At 51.8% G+C, this 19,726-nt stretch overlaps 2 protein-coding genes across 9 annotated transcripts in view; one reads left to right on the forward strand and one right to left on the reverse strand.

Annotated features, from left to right (window-relative positions):
- Positions 1 to 5,029, forward strand: part of LOC125972486 (transcription regulator protein BACH1) — a 34,027-nt gene extending 28,998 nt beyond the window's left edge. For all 6 annotated transcript variants that reach the window (XR_007482823.2, XR_007482824.2, XR_007482828.2 and 3 more), the window contains 2 exons: positions 3,391 to 3,501; positions 4,322 to 5,029. The gene's annotated coding sequence lies outside the window, so the exon portion shown is untranslated. The remainder of the gene's footprint in view (positions 1 to 3,390; positions 3,502 to 4,321) is intronic.
- Positions 165 to 19,616, reverse strand: LOC125972482 (rho guanine nucleotide exchange factor TIAM1). Of its 3 annotated transcripts, XM_049726190.2 has the most exons (28): positions 16,946 to 17,129; positions 12,338 to 12,401; positions 11,392 to 12,253; positions 9,811 to 10,234; positions 9,554 to 9,726; positions 9,213 to 9,437; positions 8,664 to 8,849; positions 8,055 to 8,201; positions 7,910 to 7,984; positions 7,676 to 7,846; positions 7,478 to 7,582; positions 7,334 to 7,415; positions 7,179 to 7,265; positions 6,593 to 6,799; positions 6,303 to 6,403; positions 5,187 to 5,231; positions 4,292 to 4,474; positions 4,134 to 4,202; positions 3,358 to 3,483; positions 3,177 to 3,285; positions 2,808 to 2,987; positions 2,621 to 2,739; positions 2,436 to 2,544; positions 2,316 to 2,374; positions 2,138 to 2,243; positions 1,971 to 2,058; positions 1,733 to 1,905; positions 165 to 1,659 (listed from the first exon to the last, which is right to left on the reverse strand). In XM_049726190.2, exons 3-28 carry the CDS (start codon positions 12,241 to 12,243, stop codon positions 1,271 to 1,273), a joined length of 4,590 nt encoding a protein of 1,529 aa, XP_049582147.1. In that variant the 5' UTR covers positions 12,244 to 12,253; positions 12,338 to 12,401; positions 16,946 to 17,129; the 3' UTR covers positions 165 to 1,270. The 3 variants fall into 3 exon arrangements, with proteins under 3 accessions (XP_049582147.1, XP_049582146.1, XP_049582145.1); XM_049726189.2 differs by lacking the exons at positions 5,187 to 5,231; positions 16,946 to 17,129 and adding an exon at positions 19,443 to 19,616; XM_049726188.2 differs by lacking the exon at positions 5,187 to 5,231 and having other exon boundaries at positions 16,946 to 17,128.
- Positions 19,617 to 19,726: the final 110 nt, after the last annotated feature.

Here is a 19,726-nt window from a genome sequence, read left to right on the forward strand (position 1 = left end):
TAAACACACACCAACGCACGTGTGAGACGCAATGGCGTGGTGACATCACTTGTTGGAGTTTCAACGCGTGGGAAGTCACAAAGACGTCCGTTACAATTTGGGTTATGCGTACTTTACTTTGATTTGCTTCATCAGCCAGGAAAAGGCTTCAAAAAGAGCACCTGTAGGAAACAACAGTTTTTATTGTGATATCAATACATTTTTTATGTACAGGCACAGTCATGATAAAAATGTAGTTCCGGCCGGCAGCACAATTATTTTCACCCATCTGCTTTCTCCTGAGCCGAGATTTGGACCATCCTTTACATTTGCAATTCAATAAATAAATAATAATAATTCAAAAAAATGTTACTTTGTAATCCAGTGAAGACCATCAAAAACAACTGCTCGTGCAAATTCTCGGTGAATGAGAAATTGTTTTCTTTTTTGAAAGGCAATACTGAAGAGCAAAAAAAAAAAAAAAAAAAAAAAACCCCAGGAAATTTCACAGTAATCCAAAACAAAATGAAATGTTCAAGTAAAACAGGATGATGTTAAATTAAAACCACTGAAAATGGACACAAATTGTTACTAAAATCTACTTAGGGAACCAAAGCGGGCTAAAAAGCTGTAAAGCAAAAATGACATTACACAAATAAAATGCATATTTGCTAAAAAACTACGCAAGACTTGACATCAGTTGCTATTAATTATTTCTGTGAGAACAAATATAAAATTCAATCTGAGTCACGCGTATATACATACACCATTCACACAAAGTTGGGCATATATATATATATATATATATATATATATATACGTATATATATATATATATATATATATATATATATATATATATATATATATATATATATATATATGTGTGAAATTAGGTGAAAAATCAGGATGAACCAAAATACACTAACATTTTAAAGTGAAGTTGATTCTTCTTGAAACTTTTTTAAGCAATTGTATTCATTTTCCCACAACTTGCAGAAAGAAATGTGGAAGCGGCCGTTTGAGTTCAGCTCCTGGTTGTGCAAATACCCAAATCAAGGCTCTGTCTGCATTTTCTTGGGCTCATCCTGGAATTTCACCCAACTGCTTCCTGTGTCATTTGGCAAGAGCAGGCTGGGCCAGCCGCTGGGGCCAGCCGCTGGCCCTCCCTCCCTCCCTCCCTCCCTCATGTGCAAACACCGCCGGTCATCAAAGCACGCCATTAAGATTCCATGATTGTACTATGATTAGTTTGCGTCTGTCTAACAACCGCTCAAAGCCGGCCGAGTTTTCAGTCTGGCAAGCTCGCCGAATGCCCGCGCAGCACCCAAACCTTAGCCCGGTCGGCGCCGCCTTCCACGCCGGCCGACGCGTCTCCGGCGCCTCGCAGGGACAACTCGGCCACCGAGGCGTCCAGGCGGCCGCCGTCGTCCTCGTCGCTCAGAATGTCAGTCTCCTTCACCTCCTCGGGGTCTTCGTACTCCTTGAGATCAAACTGTTCTTCCACCCAGCGGTCGGTGTCGCTGGATTCCGACGACAGAAGCCGGCCGCGCTCCGACTCGTCGCCCCGGGGCGAGGCCGGGTCCCGTTCGGGCTCGGCGTCCGAGACGATGTCGGTGTCGATGGTGAAGCGGTTGCGCACCAGCTTTCTCCGACCGAGGGTTTTGCTTGGCGCAGATGCTGAGGAAAGCACGCGGGAAGGCAATGAGAACACCGTGTCACTCGGGAGCAATTTCTCAGAGTTGGCGCTGACCTGCTCGGTTGATGACGGGCCTGGCGCCTTTCAGCGCGCACAGCCGCTTCCCTCCGAAGGGCACGTACTGCTGGCTGAGCGGCAGGCTCTCCGTCTTCAGCAGCTGCCGCCGGTGCTTCTCTCGCAGGATGGAGTGCACCGTCTTCAGGAAGTCCTTCTTGCTCTGCGGGGAGCTGCGGGGGCGGCACCAGCTCGTCAGCTTGGGTGGCGGAAGACAAAAAAAAAAGCAGTTGCTCACCTACAACACAGCTGGAAGGCCCTCTCCGGCCGGCCTTCCGACTCCGACTTGGTGTGGACGATCTCGCACACGGACGTGCCCTCGCCGTCTGAAGAGGAAACGTCTATTCGGGTTGGTTCTGGACTCCAGCGAGAAAAGTAGCCCTCTCGCTAAGTGATGTAGCTTACCCGCGTTAGCCAAGGGTCGCACTTGAAGAGCGTCCGTCGGAATCATGTGACGATATCGGAAGGGGTCTTTTTCTTCGGAAGACAAAGAGGCGCGGTGGGAGCCGCCCTTGACAAGAGCAACAGGACACTGTCAGAGCTCAGAGCTGGACAGCAGAAATCAGGCCAGCCACTCACTCACCATTTTCTTTTTCTGCTTGGATCCATCCTTGCACACAAAGACAACGGCCGTCTTGAAGACTGAAAGATACGTCGTGCCGTAAACTTTGCGTTCAGAAATCATGTGAGACAGGCGCCATACCAAAAGCGGCCATTTGGGGCTCTTTCTTCCACTTTCCTAAGGAAGCGGGTGGGTTGATCCAGGACACGCCGGTGTGGAGCAGCAAATCGCCCATGGACAAGTCGGGAACCTGACAACAAAGTTTCACCCGTCTTGCTGCCGATCGGTGGAAATGCCCCGGACGGACCTCCCGGCCTTCGCCGTACCTCCTTCTTGTCGCCGCTCTGCTCGGTGATGAGCTGGTCAAAGACGGCGCCAAACTCCTCGTGGATCTTCTGCATCTCGTTAATGTGGCTGGCCACTTTGTTCATGGCCTTCATGGCGACTGCAACGACAGCAGAGGCCGGTTAGCGCCACTTTTCTCCTAAGCGCAACGACTCGGTCTCTTCTCACCGTCCAGGTGGTAGTGCTCCTCGCTGTCCGGGTCCGTGAGCGAGTAGAGCTCCCTGAGCAGCAGAGGGTACTTGAGGACCCTCTGGATGGGCTTGATCAGATACGACTCCAACGTGGACGAATGCTGCTGCTTGGGGTTGCGCTGGTCCAGGAAGGCCTTGAAGTCGGAGTCGCTTTTGGCTGCAAAGATCGCAAAGTGGTAGCAGATATGAACAGAGCGAACTTCAGCAGAAGAACGGAAGCAGCAGGCAAGCATGCAGAGGTCAAACGCTGACAACTGCACGGCGGAGATTAATGGCGGCCGCCGGCAGCCGGCAGATGGTCGGCGCCACCGCTGTGAGCAACAAGGTGGAACGGGGGCTCGCTCACCCTTAACGAGGACCTTGGGGACTTTGGTGTGGCCGGCGCAGAAGGCGCTGTAGATCTTGAAGCGGTCGGCGTAGTAGAGGAAGGAGCCTCCCAGGGAGAAAAGGATTTTCTAGGGATGAAGGCCACCTTAAGCAGCTGCGAGTTTTTAACGTTGACATTTTTTTTGGGGGCGTCTTCTTACTTTAAACTGCTCCACTCTCTCCAACTTGTCCAGATCGGGAACCAGACGGGTGCCGTCTTCCAGAGTCTTGAGGAATTCCACCTGGAACTCCACCATTTCCGGAAGATTTCCAAAGAGAACATCCAGCTGAGGCCACAAAAGAAGGTAGGTCAGAGGAAGACACAATAAAGTAGAAAATAATTTAAAAAAAAATACAACAGAAAACAGTTGCTCTGTTGCCATCCCGTGGCATTTATACACACAGGCGCAGATGTTCCACTAAATTCTAATTCTCTTGTGAGCAAACAATGAGGCTTCAAATTTGCTTTCAAAAAACGAAGCTTCAAATTTGCTTCACCAACCAATTTTTTTTATGAAGCTGTTCCTGACCATTGATTTGAAGGCCCCATAAAATACTCATGATAATGAGTTGCAACTAGATTCATCTGCCATTGTAGACAAAATTGCATGAAATCATCCTGATGGAAACACAAAATAGTAACAGCATTTTGTACAAGCGACTGATAGTAGAGGCGCGCAGCAGCAGATGGTGGACGGAAGCAGCTCGCCGTGTCCAAGTAGCACATGCAGGTGTAAAAACATCCCAGCCTCCTCGCTCGCTCGCTTTCATCGTTCGGCCCTCTCGTCTTGGCACAAAGCTGTCCATTCTGCCGTTATGTAAGCCACTTTGACTCGCTTCTAGGCAGCAGCAGCAGCAGCAGCGCCCACGGCCGTGCGCACACACACACACACACACACACACACACACACACACGCACAGAGAATGCAGCGCATACCTCATCTTGAGTAAGAAAGGTCTCTTTCTGCAACGGGTTTAAATATCTCCCAATGAGGCAGTTCAGGTCCTGCACAAAATGAATGGAAAATGGTTCGTGACGGGCAATTATCGATGGGATAAGGCAGGCGTACCTAATCAAGCAATCAGGATCCTCACCTTGACGTAGGTGCGCTCCGTCTCCACTAGCTCGCCGATGACCTTGCGCAGCTTGTCGGCGTCCGAGAGCTGCCGGAGCGCCGGCGGGAACGGCGAGTCCGGGCTGGGCGAGGACGAGGACGCGCATTCCGAAGGATTCATGTCATGGAGGCTGCGGCAGAAGGCCGACACCTGCTCCGTATTCTGAGCAGAAAAGGAAAACAGTGATCAAGTGTGCAGCAGCCCACGCGCCAACTTCCAGAGTACACCCATTTGGGACTGAAAATATACGTAAATAAATAAAAAAAGATATCTATACGTGTGTTGGTGTGTCATAACAATAACTCTGACATTGTTTTCCTCCTACGTGCGTATGCCGCTGCCACCCTAAATGACTCATCTCACGCCACCATCAAAATAATGCACATGACATACAGGAGGAGGGTTGCCATGGAGACCGGCCCTGATGTGCACCACACTGTCATTTGGGAGAGAAAGGCAAATCTAGGCAATCAATCCATCACTTGCGTTACTTTGTTGACTTGTAGCACATGGCAGCTTCCGTTTCAAATCAAATGACTGACATATTTCTGAACTTTGTGGCTTACAAATTGGTCTTTGCAACAAGGTTTGGCCTCAAAAGGAAGTAGGGTTTCAAATTTGGCTTGGAAGCCAGAGCAGAATCATTTACAAGATGAAGAAATAGGGCTTTGTCAATTTGACAGTGCAGAGGCGCCAATAAAGTGACCCAAAAAGCAATGCTGTATCCTCTCTCTCTCTCGCTCGCTCGCTCTCTTCCAGGTGCGGCACACATGCATCATCAACATCATCATCATCAACATCAGCGGCGGCTCGCGTCCTGCCAAACGCGCGGCAAGAAAAGGAGAAACAGAAGACAAACGTGTTTGGACCTCACCAGATGGAGCATGTCAAAAAGCGAGTCGCAGGAGCGCTTCCTGGGCTGACTCCACTTGAGAGACGACATGGCCACAAACACGTCACACTTTGTCTTTTAATCGAGCTTCACTTGGCGCCTGACCGCGCCGCGCGCAACTCCATCTCGTCTCGGAAAAGCCAGCCGAAGGACGAGTCCGGGAAGACGCCGGGCCGCCTCCTCACCAGCCAGCCAGTCACCCACCCACGTCCCTCCCGTCCGCTACGCTTCCGCCCGCCTCTTCGTTGTGTGCTAATGCCAGGGAAAAAAGGGAGGAAGGGACACATCTCCGTGGAGGGGAGGGGAGGGGGCCTTCTGGAGTGGGAGCTGGCGCAAGTGAGGGAGCATAGCATTTGTGTGTGTGTGTGTGTGGAGGGATTCTGCAACTAATTCATCAAAAGGGGCTTTTGGGGTTTAAATCAAGGTAGGTAGTAGTTTGGATCTTCTTATGATGAGGCTTTCCAATTAGGCTTCGAATTAGAGTTTCCCGCCAGAGTTGCGCTTTAAAGGCTTGGTTTCAAATGAGGGTCTTCGTGCCTGTGTTAGGGTTTCAAACTAGAGCTAGGCTTTCAAATGAGCCAAAGTTGGAAATTCAAATAAAGGTTTTCATCTTGGTTAGGTTTTGTTTTTATGTAATAGTGAGCAGGTTTTTTGGGTGGCTCACCCCGGCCGGCCGGCCGGCCATGGCCTGTCCTCTCGAGAGAAAATGTCAGTGTGGGTGAAAAAGCACCAAATGTTGCGTCCAGGCTGGCCGGGAGAAAGCGAGGTGCCACTTAGCACTCGCCGACGTGCCAGAACAAAAAACTGCTAAATGTCCTTTCAGCCTTCTTAAGTTTGTCTCCCTGCCTCCCTCCCTCCCTCCCAATTCGCTTGTTTTCCAATCAATCCCAGGCGAGCAAATGTGAAGACAACTGGAAGCATCCATAGGCCAACGAGCTCGCGGTTATGCAAGCCAACAATTTTTTTCCCTGTTGATGGAATAAAACTCAAAGTTGTGGAGCAACTGTGTCTGCGTGGGTATTATTGCCATGCTGCTATTTTACTGTATTGAATAAACCCAAATATTCATGATACCAATTTTTGAGACCGTTTTCTTACCTCGCCGCACTCGTCCAAGTGGCCAAAGCACTCGGCGTCGTCATCCAAGCTGTCTCCCGAACTTTCCAGCAGCAGCCCGGCGCTGTCGTCCAGGATCTCCTCTGCCGACACACGGTGACCAAATTAGGGTTCGCTTCTTGGGTTAAGTTTTCAGATTTACAGTCCACTTGCATGGAGAAGCACACATTAGCAACGTGCGCCACCCGCAGGCCTGGAGTGGAACATCCTTGGCCGACTTGACGGATGAACACGTTGAGGAACGTTCGGTGTTTTGTCTGCGACCCGGTCACCTTGGCTCTGGGAAAAGATGTCCGTGTAGGGGTCGGCGTCAGAGCGTCGCGGCGGCAGGAAGCAGAGCTGGCCGCGTCCCAGCGGCGGCAGCGCGCTGACGGTCAACGCCAGCGACGAGAGCGAGAAGGCCGCCTTCATGTCGGAGAAGTCCAAGCTGTGGGCCTCCTTCCCGTTCAGCTCCAGGATCTCATCACCCGCGTTCAGACCTGCCCGAGAATACGAGAAACAACGGCTATCATCGCTCAACGCAGAGGGCTGAAGTTCAAAATCCAATCTGGGTCCTGATGAGTGAGAATTCAATTGAATGAATTGAAAACGTGAAGACATCAACATGAACATCATTTATGAAATCCAAGTGATTAGTATTAGATAAGGAATAAGGTAACCAGCACCAACAAAATGCAGGTGACTTGGACTAACCACATAATATTGTAAGGCTTTTTTTTTATTATTTATTTTAATATTATTTTTTGGAATGAAAGACTATGTATAGTAAAGCTTTTTATTTGTTGTTGTTGTTGCTCAGCCTTTGGAATGAACACGTATGTAAACGTGTCGGCTTATTCGCTTTGAGTGGCGTCAGACCTTTGGCAAAGGCCAGCCCGCCCGCCCTCACGTCCGTGATGTAAAGCTGCTGCACTCGGTCCTCCTCAACCACCGAGATGGAAAAACCTGGAGGAGCGGGATCACTTTTATTCTGAGCAAATATGAGCAGAAGTACAGGTGGACGCGTTTCCTACCGTAACCAATCATGCACGACTCGTCTCGGTCAAACCGGACCACTTTTGTCATCTTGGAGCACAGCTCGACTTCTCTGTAAAGCTGTTGCCAGATAAGACCAGACGTTAAGGTGGCAAACACCAAAGTTCTGGTTTCAAACGTACCAGGTCGCACACGTCCTCCTCCGGTTTGGGGACGTAGTACTGCACTCGGTTGTCCATGAGGAACTTGAGCCGCAGGTAGTGCTTGGTGGGGTCCAGCTGGTGGGCCTGCACGTGGTCATGGCCAGCAACAACAAATGCGGACTTTATTTAGCTTCTGCACCACTCAAAGCCAATTTTTCTTTTGGCGAGCCGAGCCACCTTGCAGATGGTTTCCAGCACGCACAGCGCCGACTCCCCGGGCTGGATGATGCTCAGCACCGGCTGGTCGTTAGGCAAACACACCCAGGACGGGGTGAGGTGTTCGGGCACCCAGATGTCGCTCTCGGCGCCGGGCCCGGGAACGCTATTGCCGGGTGCCTCCTCGCTCGGCTGCGACGGGACACCAGATTTGCATCGTTTGACCCCGAGTCACCCATTTGGGAGTCTCCTCACCTGGCGCTCCTTCGCCGACTCGGCATAAAGTCCATCGGCGGTCCTTTTCACCAGCTCTTCGCCGTCCGCAAATACCTGCCGGGCCAAAAAAGGCCCATTAGTGTGCGCTGAGAAGTGCGAAGCAAGCGTACGGGCCGCCAGCGACCTGGTTGATGCTGGGGTGAGCTCTGGTCTTCTTCTTGGAGGTGGTGTCCAAACCCCAGAGGGAGGAGAAGCGGCTCTTGCGCTTGCCGCACGAGCGCGACATGGCGTGCGCTCGCCGCCTCACGCCGCTCTCCGTGCGAGCCGCCACCTGAGGCCACAACTTTAATGTCATTTTCTCGGACGCTGCGGCACAGTACCAATTTCGAGTCATCGCGTGTTAAAAGACGTGGCTGGCGCCAGACCACTATTTAGCACCTTCGAACATTTGCATCCCCATAACAAAGGAAAATAAAGAAATCTTGTCAAGAAGAGAGAGAGCAAATGCTGGCCGTCTTCCACTGTTGTCTTTTGTTTACTTGCGAGGCCTTCTTGAGTGTCGAATTCATTGGCGCCTCACGTGGGCCACGGCTGTCGTCGGCATTACAACAAGCCTCAATCGGATGGAGGGGCAGGCTTTCAAGCTAGGCTCGGGGTTTCAAACTAGGGCTTCAAACTAGGGTTAGGGTTTCAAGCTAGGGTTTAAACAACTTCAAAAACAACACAAAATAATGAAAACAAAACATCTATACATAATCACAGCACATGGCCCTTGCATAAATGGGTGCCTTACCAGCGCGTGGAAGGACGAGACGGAGAAGATGCCCAGGCGGCCCATGGCCAGCTTGGTGGGGCGCGAGGCGAAGGCCAGCAGGCGCTTGGGGTTGGGCAGCTCGCCGCCCTGCAGGCTGGCCAGGTAGCAGCGGAAGCGGAACAGGTCCATGTGGAACTGCTCCAGGTTCTGCTCCCACAAGAAGATCTGCCGGAGAAGAAGCTTTCACTTTCCACGCCCGCCGCCACTTTAGCGGGGCACCGGAGCGAGCCAACCGACCTAGTTTGGGAGAGGCGAGCCGTCGGTGGCTGCCAAGAGAGCGACAATGCCGTCGCCGCGCATTCCGCTGGCTGCCACGGGTTTTTTTTTCTATTCACTTGGGCACAATGCGAAACCTGACACTGACCCAAAGGAACCGCCCAGACCCGGCCGGCACTTTCTAATCAGCCCCACAAAGACCACTTGATCTCCCTTGAAAAGAGCCCATTCAAGAAGGGGGAGGGCTGTTTTTGTTTTTCACTTTACCAATCTCAATCAACTCTTTTCAAAAGTGAAAAAGTTGGCTGGTACCTGATCCAGGATGGTCTTGCGTTTCTTGCCGTCGGTGACGGAGGACAGCTGCATGTCGCCCATCTTCTTCATCTTCTCGTCCATGTCGATCTTCTGCTCCAGCTTCTTGATTTCGGCGCGCAGCAGGCGCACCGTGTCCTCGCGCCGGTGCTGTCTGGCCACGGCGGTGGCGCACGCCGAGTGGATGGCCGTGATCCAGTTCTCCAGCTCCGTCTGGCTGCACGTCTGCCCGCAATTTATGGACAATTTCAGCAGGAATCGAAATTCCACGGTTGTCTGGGCCACGTGCCCCGAAGCTCCTGTCCCGATACTTTTGTCCGCACCTGTCTCAAGTGTGTTACCTGGAACAAGAAGGCATCTCCCAGCGAGTTGCTGAGGCAGAAGACAAAATCTTTTTTGGGGTGCTCGGGTACGGCCTGCACGATGCTGTTGTCGGCCCAGATGGCGTACTTGGGGATGCTGCCGTTGTCGATTCCCGAGCGTCCGTCCGTCTCGTAGAAGAACAGCGTGCAGCCTGACCAGGATTGGGAGAAGTTGATTGAAAGCGGAGAACCCAAATATCCACTGCACGTTTGAAGAATGCGAAGGTAGCACCAACCTTTGAGGGACACCCAGTAGCTCTTCCACTTGCGTCTGGCGGCCGACTCCACCTTCTTGCTTTTCTTGTGCACCAGGAAGTTCTTGACGGCGAGCCTCCCCGCCTTGCGCACCGTCCCCTGCGCGCCCAGCAGCGCGTCCGACTGGTAGGCGGAGCTCATGGTGCTCTGCTCGTCGCTCAGCACCTCCTCCAAACTCTCCGTCTGGCACGAGCTCATCTCCAGCTCTTGGCGGAAGTTCTCGTAGATGCCCTGGGCGGAGTCGGCGGTCCCGCCGCCAGTGCCGCCGGCAAACGCGTCGCCGCCCGCCGCCGAGTCGACGGAGAAGGAGGCCGACATGGTCTTGTAGCGGCGGGACTCGGCCTCGGCCGTCACCCCGTCGATGCCGCTGTCGTCGTACTCGCTGCCCTCGCCGGCGGTGACGTCCTGCGGGGGGGCCCGTGACGGGTGAGACGGCATGATGACCGCGTGCGCTTCATCACAATCCAGCAGAGCGGATCTCGAGTATTTCTTTTTCTTAAATGGCCTCCCTGACTCCAAAATTGAGGCGAGGGTGAGGTAATCCGACCTAGGTCCAAGGACTAACTGGAGCTGACCCCCTTTTCAGAAATGAAGCATCCTCGAGAGTTGCAAAAACAAGTCGGCCGGCACAAAAAGTTTCTGTTCTACACAAGACCACCGCTGTTGTTCAAGTGCAAGCTGCCCTCGCTGTGGCACCGCCGCGTCTGCCCCCCCCTTGCCCTCCCCCTCCCACTCTTGCTCCTACACACATGGCCAAAGGCTCCTGGGAGATGGAAACGGGGGGAACGCAGAACTGGGCCTAATCACGTGATCCAATCATGCGCTCCATTCAGCGGCGGGTCTTGAGGGAGGGGCGCCTCACCGTGACAGTATTTTTACTGTGACACTCTTCCACGGGCCTCCGCTCATTAGCATGACAAAAGGCAAAACATTTCAAACGGGGAGTAACTTTAAACTCAGCCCCCTTAGAACCTGTCTCTTCTGGACTAAGAAAAACAAGCAGCAGGGAAAATAGGAGCTTTCCTCAGACTGTTAATCTGATTGTGCGGCTTAGTTATGCGGCAGACACAATAAAAAGGGCAATAAAGGAGAGGTGGAAGGTGAGGGGTTTCTGGCGAGGCAAACGAGACCTTGAAGGCCGCCGCATTTGGATTCCAGACTGGTTCTCAAACTCCATGCAGAGAGAAAACAAGGTACAGTGGCTGGTGGCGTTTATACGACGCACAAGAACACATTGTGTGGCTTTTATTTACAGCTCAGCACAGGCCTAACTTGAGGTCAAAGGCAGTGACAATGGCATGCCTTTGGAATCTTCCACATTCAAGACACTATACTGAAGGCAACCTAACTATTATATTTTGGGGCAACGTATTGTTTTTTTGTGCTGGCTTCGGCGCCCTCTAGTGGCGAGTCGTATAATTCGTCATGGAGTTTGGCTACTTGCGGCAGGGCTCGATCCGTTTCAAATAGAAGGCAAGTCAAAAGAACACGGGTTCCCCAAATAATACGAATTTCAGGAAAGCAGCCTTTAAAAAAAAACAATAGTATTGACCAGAGCTTACCTGGATAGTCTGCGCCCTCCTGCCCGGCATACTCAAGGCGGTCCGGATTCCCGGCGGGCCTTCGGAGAGGCAGTGCGAGCGCCGACACGGCAGAGTGAAGGCGCTGTACGTGTTGCCGTCCTCCTCGACGATCATCTTATCGTCTCGGCCCTCGGCGCCGAGCCGCTGGCCGTCGTGCCACTTGACGTAGCGGCCGGCGTGGGGGTTCTGGCCGTAGAGTTCGTCAAAGGAGTTGGCCCGCTCCACGCCGTCGGCGGGGCCGGAGCGCAGCGGGCCGTCGTGCTCGGCGCAAGGGGTGATCATCTCCTCCGTGCTGGTCAGGTGGTCTTGGCTGAGGTCCGACAGGGAGAAGTCCAGGCTGTCGTCCCGCCACGTGTCGGCCGACTTGGATCGCTTCTTTTTGAAGCTCCCGGCTTCCTTGGAGCTTTCCCGGGCGTCCTGGAGGTACGTCACCGCGTACACGTCCTCGTCCTGCATCTCGTCCGCCGTGGGTCCGGGAAGCGTAATGAGCGCGGTGGCGCCGGGACTGGCCGGAACGTGGTGGAAGGACATGGGCCTCAGGTTCATGGCCACCCGGTCCACCCAGATGGGGCTTCCGAAGTCCGGCAGGACGGCGCTCTCGTCGAAGGGCTCCGGGCCGTTTTCGGCCAGGGACTGCGGGATGCTGGGGGTGCTGCTGGAGCGCGTGCTGGCCTCCGAGTTCCTGTGCTCCATCTTGCCCGACGAGGCGCGCCGGCAGCGCCGCGACTTGTTGGAGATGCGCAGCGAGCGCGACATTTGCTTGCGCGACAAATAGCCACGTTCCGTAGCGAAGAAGGCATGCTCGCCGTGCTGGCTCTCCGCATTTCCCATGATTCAGCGGCTGAAGGACAGACATCATCAAAAGGCTTTTGGAGCAGCTCGCAAATGACAAAGGCGGCGGGCGGGCGGGCGGGCGTGGGCCTACCTGCGGGACGGACGCAAATTGCCTGACATGGTGCTCATCGGCCAAACTTCTGCCTTTGGTACGACTGGAAGGAGAAGACACGGCAAAGTCAGTGAAAAAAGCTTCCGAAAAACTAACAAGAGCGGTAGTGCTAAGCTAATTTCTTCATTTTTGAGCGGATTGGGTTACTTTTACCCAGACTGGGCAATTGGAAACAGCAGATTGGGTCAAAGATTGGATTCCGGCAGGCTGAAAGGGGGCAGGGGGAGGGGGGGGGGGGGGGGGGCTTATGTAAACTGGTGCTGACCCCGTTTTTTTTCCCTTCATTCTGCTCGCTCATCACCTTTTGTCGGCACCGCAGTGTTCAATGTTTGATGCCCAAGGACGGCCTTTCTCATTGGCTGCGATGTTCAGGAGGGCAAAGGAGATGAGAGCGAAAAGCCCGACTCATCTCTTCGGGATTGAAAGCCACAAACGTTTACACAAAATGAAAAGGAAAAAGTAATTATCAAAGTGGCTGGCAGTGTAAAAAAAAAAAAAAAAAAGCTGCTAGTGGGAGGGAAAAACAAACCTTTAAAAAAGCAAAGGCCACAACTAATCTAAATGAGCACATATCACCTTGTCAAAATCGAATCCGAAAAGAGTTTCTTATATGACGTCATCAAATGCGCTTCAAGGCAAAAAGACAACATAATGAGGTAAAAACGATGTCACTCAAACGATCAAAGCACTTGACGTGAGAGGAGGTGCTTCATCCGGGTTGGTCTCGTAGATTTGCTGCTACCTTGTGGCAGCTATAGGCAAATCTATTCGGTGTGTCAATTCGCATGATCTGCAGGTCTTTGCAAAGTCGTAGACAGCAGACAAGTTTCACAACAGAACCGCACTGGAATTCGGGATGTGCGTGACAGTCGCCCATCCCAATTTACGAGCATCCCGGCCGGCCCTGAAATATGAGTCACGCGACCGCCGTTGTTATTGAAGAGCACCTGACGCTGCGTCGGGCCTGTCGGAACACGAGAGGCTTTTGCCTTTTCCTCCGTTTCCGAAGAAGGCCCAGAGGACAAAAACTGTCAAGATGCTTGTCATTTGATGGAACAGTCTGCTGAAAATGATGATGATGGAAAGCTGAAAGACCTGGACAAACTGACACTTGAAAACATCCGCACGCTTCTTCAGCGATGACAGAAGCAAGAATGTAACGCAGCCATTAGTGACAAGCTCCAACACACAAGCCTGTAATTTGAACACTCCACATGGCGTGGAGATAATGACACTGTGACTCCAAAAGCTGGAATGGGGGAGGAGGGCAGAAGATGCTCCTTCAATTTCCACACGACTTTGCCGCACCGTACTTGAGGAAGACAAACAAGCAAGCAAGCAAGCAAACTGATGGGATTTCCTTCCCAATTGATTTGCGGGACGCCGCTGACCCGGCACGAGAGGCTCAGGTGGCGTGGGCTAACGGGACCTCTTCGGCCTACTCTGCTTGTCTTTGACGTGCCCTTCGGAAAATGGCGGAATTTCCAGCAAGCTTGCCTAGCTGCATATTTATTTGCTTGTTTGAGGATGTGAAGCATCCAGCTTCTGTATCTGCGGCCGCTCGCTCTCGGCTCAAGTTTGTCCGGCGCACTGAGAGCGGGTAACCTTTCAGCGGTATTTTTATGAGACTCCGGCGGCTTTGAGCAAGTGTGACGCGGCCATCAGGCGCCGGTATGAAGTCATTAGGCGGCTTTTGTCTCAGCGTTTGTAACCCTCTCAGACTTCACGCACTTAAACAAACGTCAAGCTGGAAAAACATCACGCTGGGGATGAGTCGTTGTCCTTCCTGAGGAAACCACACACACACACGCGCTCACACACACACGGGTGTGAAGGCACTTTTATCAGCAACGTCGTCACCCGGCAAAGGTGCGACCTGAGCCGAGCACATCCTGCTTGTAGGTCTTTAGCTTTGAAGTCCCTCAACAGCCGTTCATTGCTGGGTGCAGGCCAGCCGTTTCAGGACAAAAGGGACACAGGGAGGGAGGGGGTGGGCGGTGGTGGTGGGGGGGGGCTCCGTTTTAGAGGCATGGCCATTTTGCTCTTTGCACTCATCAATGGATTAAAAAAAGGTCGGCATCTGAGCAAGTTCCCATACGTTTGTTGGGGATCATCTCATCTGGCAACATATGTGGGGCATCTCGTCTTCACATGCTCGGCATTCCTCACGGTCAGACTTTTCCCGCTCGGCACACACAAGCAACAATTTTCCCAAGCCGGCGCCGCGTATGTGCGTGACGGCTTTACGATGACAGATTGCCAATTGAAGGTACGTATGCTGGTGGCCCAACAGCACTTTGGGAAGCCCCATCTGTTGCTTGAAGAGGTCGGTCGGGTGAGAGTATTATTGACTGAAATGAGAGATTTGCGCTGACAAATGTGCGCCATCGCATGGGAAGACTAACTGTCGTCGTCTCTTATTGCAGCCAAAATGTCTTCTTTCCTACAAGATGTTAGAGTGCAGCTGGGATTCTTTTGGACTTGTCCGCACTATCCTTTTCTTTACATCAGGAGTAACAATCGGAATGGTGTTCGTCAGGGAACTGTTTTAGAGTTACTGTTCTTCTCATTTGCAACACTTTTTTTGGAGGGAAACTTGCCCCAAGAAACAGGGACATGTTGTTTTCTGTTGTGACCTGCCGCCTCACCGCTTTGCTAAAAATACAAAACTGCAAGCCAAATGCGTTTCTTTATCCGGCACATTTTCTTCCAGGTCAGTAAACGCCGAGGCGTGCGCCAAACGTCACCCCAAACACATCTGGGTGGACGTCGAGGCGCATTTCCATCAACGCTTTGAATATTGATGAGCATCCCGAAGAGAAAAGATACTGACGGAACTCCGGCATGTCATGTAAATGTGCAATGGAGAGCAGCGCTGAGTCGGGAGATGTGCATTATTTGGACACAAGAGATGTTTCCTCCCCCCCAACCCACCTCCCCTGAGCATTACCTCCACCATTACGCGCCCGGAGCGCCTTGTGCAGTCAAGCGTCAGCATCGCCGCTCACTCGACTACACAAGAAGGCCGACAAAGGAAAAAGGCCCAAACGGCGAGGCAAGGCAAGGCGAGGCGAGGCGAGGCGAGGCGAGGCGAGGCGAGGCGAGGCGAGGCGAGGCGAGCGACGGCGGCCATCCCGGTCTGTTCAATCTCACAGATGAGAAGAAGAAATGTTAATGTCGCCTTGGAGACACGTGGTGCCATTCAGCTTTTTGGTTCCGGGCCATTTTGAACAAATGTGGCGCCACGCTGCCAGAGGATCTTCTTTAAAAAAAAAAAAGAATACATTCAAAATGTCAGTCCTCACCCTTTTGATACGGCTTTTGATTTGTTGACCAAATGCCGTGACAAAATTGTCACAGCAGTTAAGGAAGGCCGCATTGCGCATTTGGAACTTGAAGCAGCCCAGATGAAGACGACTGACCGCGTGACTCATTTTAGGTGGCCTGTTGTGCTGGCAGTGCTAACAAGCTAATGGAGCACCTGATGCCAGAGCAAGTCCAGTGGACAATGCGGCCTTTGTCGCGGCGGGCGGACAGCTTAAAAGCGCCATTAGGAGAACGGGAGCAGCTCACTTTGTTTTTGCACAACAAGCACACACACGTGACGTTCATATTTGTGAACTTGTTGCGTGTCCGCTCAAAGAAAAGACTCAAGAAGAAAGGCAACCTTGCGAACGGACGAGCATACGGCTGCAACGTATTTCCATGACTATGACAGCTTCACACCAGGGGGGCTTCAGAGAAACACAATGCAGGGATTTCTTTTTTTTTTAACCCTTCCAACTTGAGAATGCACCCTGGGAGACTTCTCCTTGACGTTGATTATTTCAAATTCACTTGCAAAGTCGCTTGAGATGCAAAGCACCCTGCTGCTTGCTTTCAATCGGAAAAAGTACAGCCATCTGCTGGTCAAAGATCAAATTCAAAGAGTGACTGAAAACATTGAAGTCGGGCTATTATTTGAATATTGTATTTGGAGACTCTTTCGTGATTTATTTGGGATTTCTTTAATGAATTAAGTCACCCTCCTCCAACTTTGAGGATGCACCCCTTGAATTTAACCCCACTCACATTTGCAATTGACTAGCAAACATCTTCATCCTCCCAGTAGCAGACCCCCCATCCCGCTCCGGGCGGAAAACAATGAAAGGTGTGAAATTGTGCCGCATGCTTTGAATGGGCTGAAATATATAAACAAATCTAAAATTGAAAAAATGCATTTTAGTGTGCTGTTGGTTTGTGATTCTGGAGCCTCGAAGAAACAATTTCACATCATTTTGAGAGAAACACACACAATTTTCCAGCAATAAGAGAAGAGTCTGCGAAACTTCAACTGCGTTGTAACATTTGTCTTGCATCAGGAGTGGAAAATCTATCCCACTCATTTGCTTTTCAACATGCCCAAAAACTTTTATCATGACAACAGTAACACACACAAACACACGCACACAAAAGGCTGCAGCGGACAGGTTGCAACATGACATGGAGAGCAAATGTGCTAAAATGCAACAAAAAGGGCTGCCAGCAAAGATGCACAGCCAGACAGACAGACAGACAGCCAGACAGACAGACAGAGACTCAACTTACTGTCTGAACAACCACAAAGCTCCGTCACCAAGTCGAGTCGTGTGCCGTTCCAAGCTCCATTCATGCTCCTCAAGTCCACCTCAGACTGAGTGCCCTCACGCGCCGGGATGACTTAAAACTGGAGGAAGGGAGGGAGCACTGTTTGCAAGTGCCTCCTCCCTCTCTATTCCACTCCCTCAGGCCAAAGAATGCGTGTTCCCCCTCCTTCGTCTGCTCTCTAATTGCCCCCGCCCCCCCGCGTCACGTTTACACTAAACAGCCTCGTCTAAAATTCAGTTCAAAAGCAGCCCAGGAGACTCACAAACCAAGCAGACCTCATCTGGTGCCCTCTACTGGCGGTCGTGTGTCACTAGAGTTGTTTCCAAGCTGGAAGGAGAGCGCCGTGCGTCAAACGTTGCCCCCGAGGCTAAAATCACAACAGGAGTGGCTTGAAATGAAAAGGTCAGCCCATAATTGGCTCAGCACAGCTCTGTTCGAGCAAGTCTCGACGAAACGTCTCGCAAATTCACCCCGCCGGTGCCCATGACGTTGAATAGAATGCAGATGAGGACGACGGGACGCACAATGACAACAATACGCATTAACGCGTCTCGCGCTACCTCCGTTAACAAAACACAAGCTGTCACAAGCGGATTCAGCATCACGCGTCTGCTGACTCGGCGCAACCCAAGCTCTCAGACCAGTGTCTCAAGTAAAAAATAAAAGTCTGACAAATTCAACATCACTTTTTGTGAAGGGAAAAAAGTTACATTCTGCAAGGCTCAAAGGCTGCTTCAATGCAAAATCTCCAAAAAGTTCTTGCAACAATAAAAACAGCATCAAGCCCCACAAGGCCGTGGTGGCGTCTTCCCGACGGCAAGCGGAGAAGGTATAGGGCGGGCAACGGGGATGTGCAAAAGCACAAAAACGTGCAGCACATGAAAGCGGCGCTCCGGCCGGGAAGGGAGATCATTAGCCGACGATTGCGGCGGCGGGGAGTCTCTCCAGAGTCCACATCAAAGACACAAAAGTCATTGAGGATTCACAGGGAAGATACACCACCACCTGCGAGGCGGAAAGAAGGACGGACGGAAGGAAGGAAGGTGGAGCGCACTTGAAAAGATGCGTGCGAATCGTCGCGACAGCGACGACAATAACAACTTCTTAAACAAGCAAAAACATAGAAATAGTTGTATTCTAGAAACTACTGACATTATAAATGGAAATTCCAAATATTGCATTCGAGGAACCTGAGTTTTTGGAGGCTCTCGTTTGTTTGTCCCGGATTTCAAACATTCCAAGTCCTTAAAGTAGCAAACGGAGTCTCACTGGAGTCAAGCCATGCGACTCGGCTCGTCTTGACTCGACTCGAGCTGACTCGTGTGCAAATTCGACTTGGGACTATTTCCATTGCAAACGAGGGAGCGAGCGGTAATGCGCGAGTGGGCCGCACGAGAACGCCGGCCGGCCGGCCGGCTGGGCAGCAAAACAAACCAGGGGCTTCAACGACACGACAAGTCAACAACGCTTGCGACACACTGACGCTGGCTGTGTGTGCGCGTGCGTGCGTGTGAGACACAATCACGCCGCAGAGGACATTCCTACGTGTGGCAGACAACACTCGGCATCTTTGTGATGACCCTTGTCCTTACGCAGACAGAGAAAGTCAGTCAAAAGCCTACATCAGCCTACACTGTGGATTATTTTCATTCATTGGACAAATGACACAACAGAGGCGACGATTGTGATCAACTGGCGGGAGGAGGACAAAACACAATAAACGTACAATCGTAACACTGGTCGACATATTTTTGACGCTCATGTGAAACAAAATGATTTACTGTTTAACAATGGCTTTTTGAGATTTTTTTTTAAAGTTTGACCTCTGAAAGGTTGCACAATATTTACAGTATTTTAGTATGCATTTTTTTTCATAGCGATGGCGTTTCAGAAAAATAAATCCACCTGTTACTGAACCTAACCTTTAGTTCAAAATCAATTCTTCTTATGATGAGGGCATGACTGTATTGCTCACGTCACCAACAGGCGTTTTTTACACTTGCCGTGGAAAACAAGACTCTCCTCAGGTGAACCAGAGAAGATGAAGAGCATCATCATCATCATCATTGGTAGCCACATGACTGTGCAAAAATGCAACAATTTCACGCAGAGAGAGCACGCCCCCCCCCCCACCCCCTGAACCATTACCATTGACGTCACAGCCTTTCCACGCGTGCAAATGAAATGCACCGAACCCCCAAATGAATGAATGAGCGACTCAGTGCATGCGTGTGTGCGTGCGAGGACGGCAGATGTGCACTGCGGCTCGACCTTGTCCACGCAGCCCACCCCATCAACTCGCTGCGAGACGCCACGCGGGAATATGCTTGCTTGCTTGCGTGCACGCGCGCATACAGGTTATTTATCCTTGCCAGTTGCCACGAACGGGACGTCGCACTTCCGGGGTGCACCACCACCACCACCACCACCACAGTGAACGCGCCACGACCATATCTACCATGTCCACGAAGCTCCCGTCACGGCTCGCCGGCGTCCATCGTCTCATTGAAGCGGCCAAAAGCTGTCGTTCCGTCTTCCACGCGTGTTGTTTGTTGCACGCACGCACGGCGGCCGGGAGGAGGTGCAGAAGGAGCAGAAGGAGCAGGAGCAGGAGGAGGAGATGGCGGTGGAGCGCCTCTCCCCCATGTGGAAATGCGTGCAATTGGATGCGAGCGGACGTCACTCCGCGCGCGCAGCCAATCAACACATTCCTCATTGATCTACTGATGGGGCACACACATG

This window comes from Syngnathus scovelli, chromosome 7, assembly GCF_024217435.2.
Source record: "Syngnathus scovelli strain Florida chromosome 7, RoL_Ssco_1.2, whole genome shotgun sequence".
In the NCBI taxonomy this organism is placed as follows: domain Eukaryota; kingdom Metazoa; phylum Chordata; class Actinopteri; order Syngnathiformes; family Syngnathidae; genus Syngnathus; species Syngnathus scovelli.

Coding starts and splice junctions, on each gene's coding strand:
- LOC125972482 (XM_049726190.2), bottom strand. CDS start 12,243: ATGGGAAATGCGGAGAGCCAGCACGGCGAGCATGCCTTCTTCGCTACG. Junction 7,985..8,054: donor CTCACCCCAGCATCAACCAG/GTCGCTGGCGGC, acceptor TTGGCCCGGCAG/GTATTTGCGGACGGCGAAGA. Junction 2,375..2,435: donor GCCCCAAATGGCCGCTTTTG/GTATGGCGCCTG, acceptor CGTATCTTTCAG/TCTTCAAGACGGCCGTTGTC.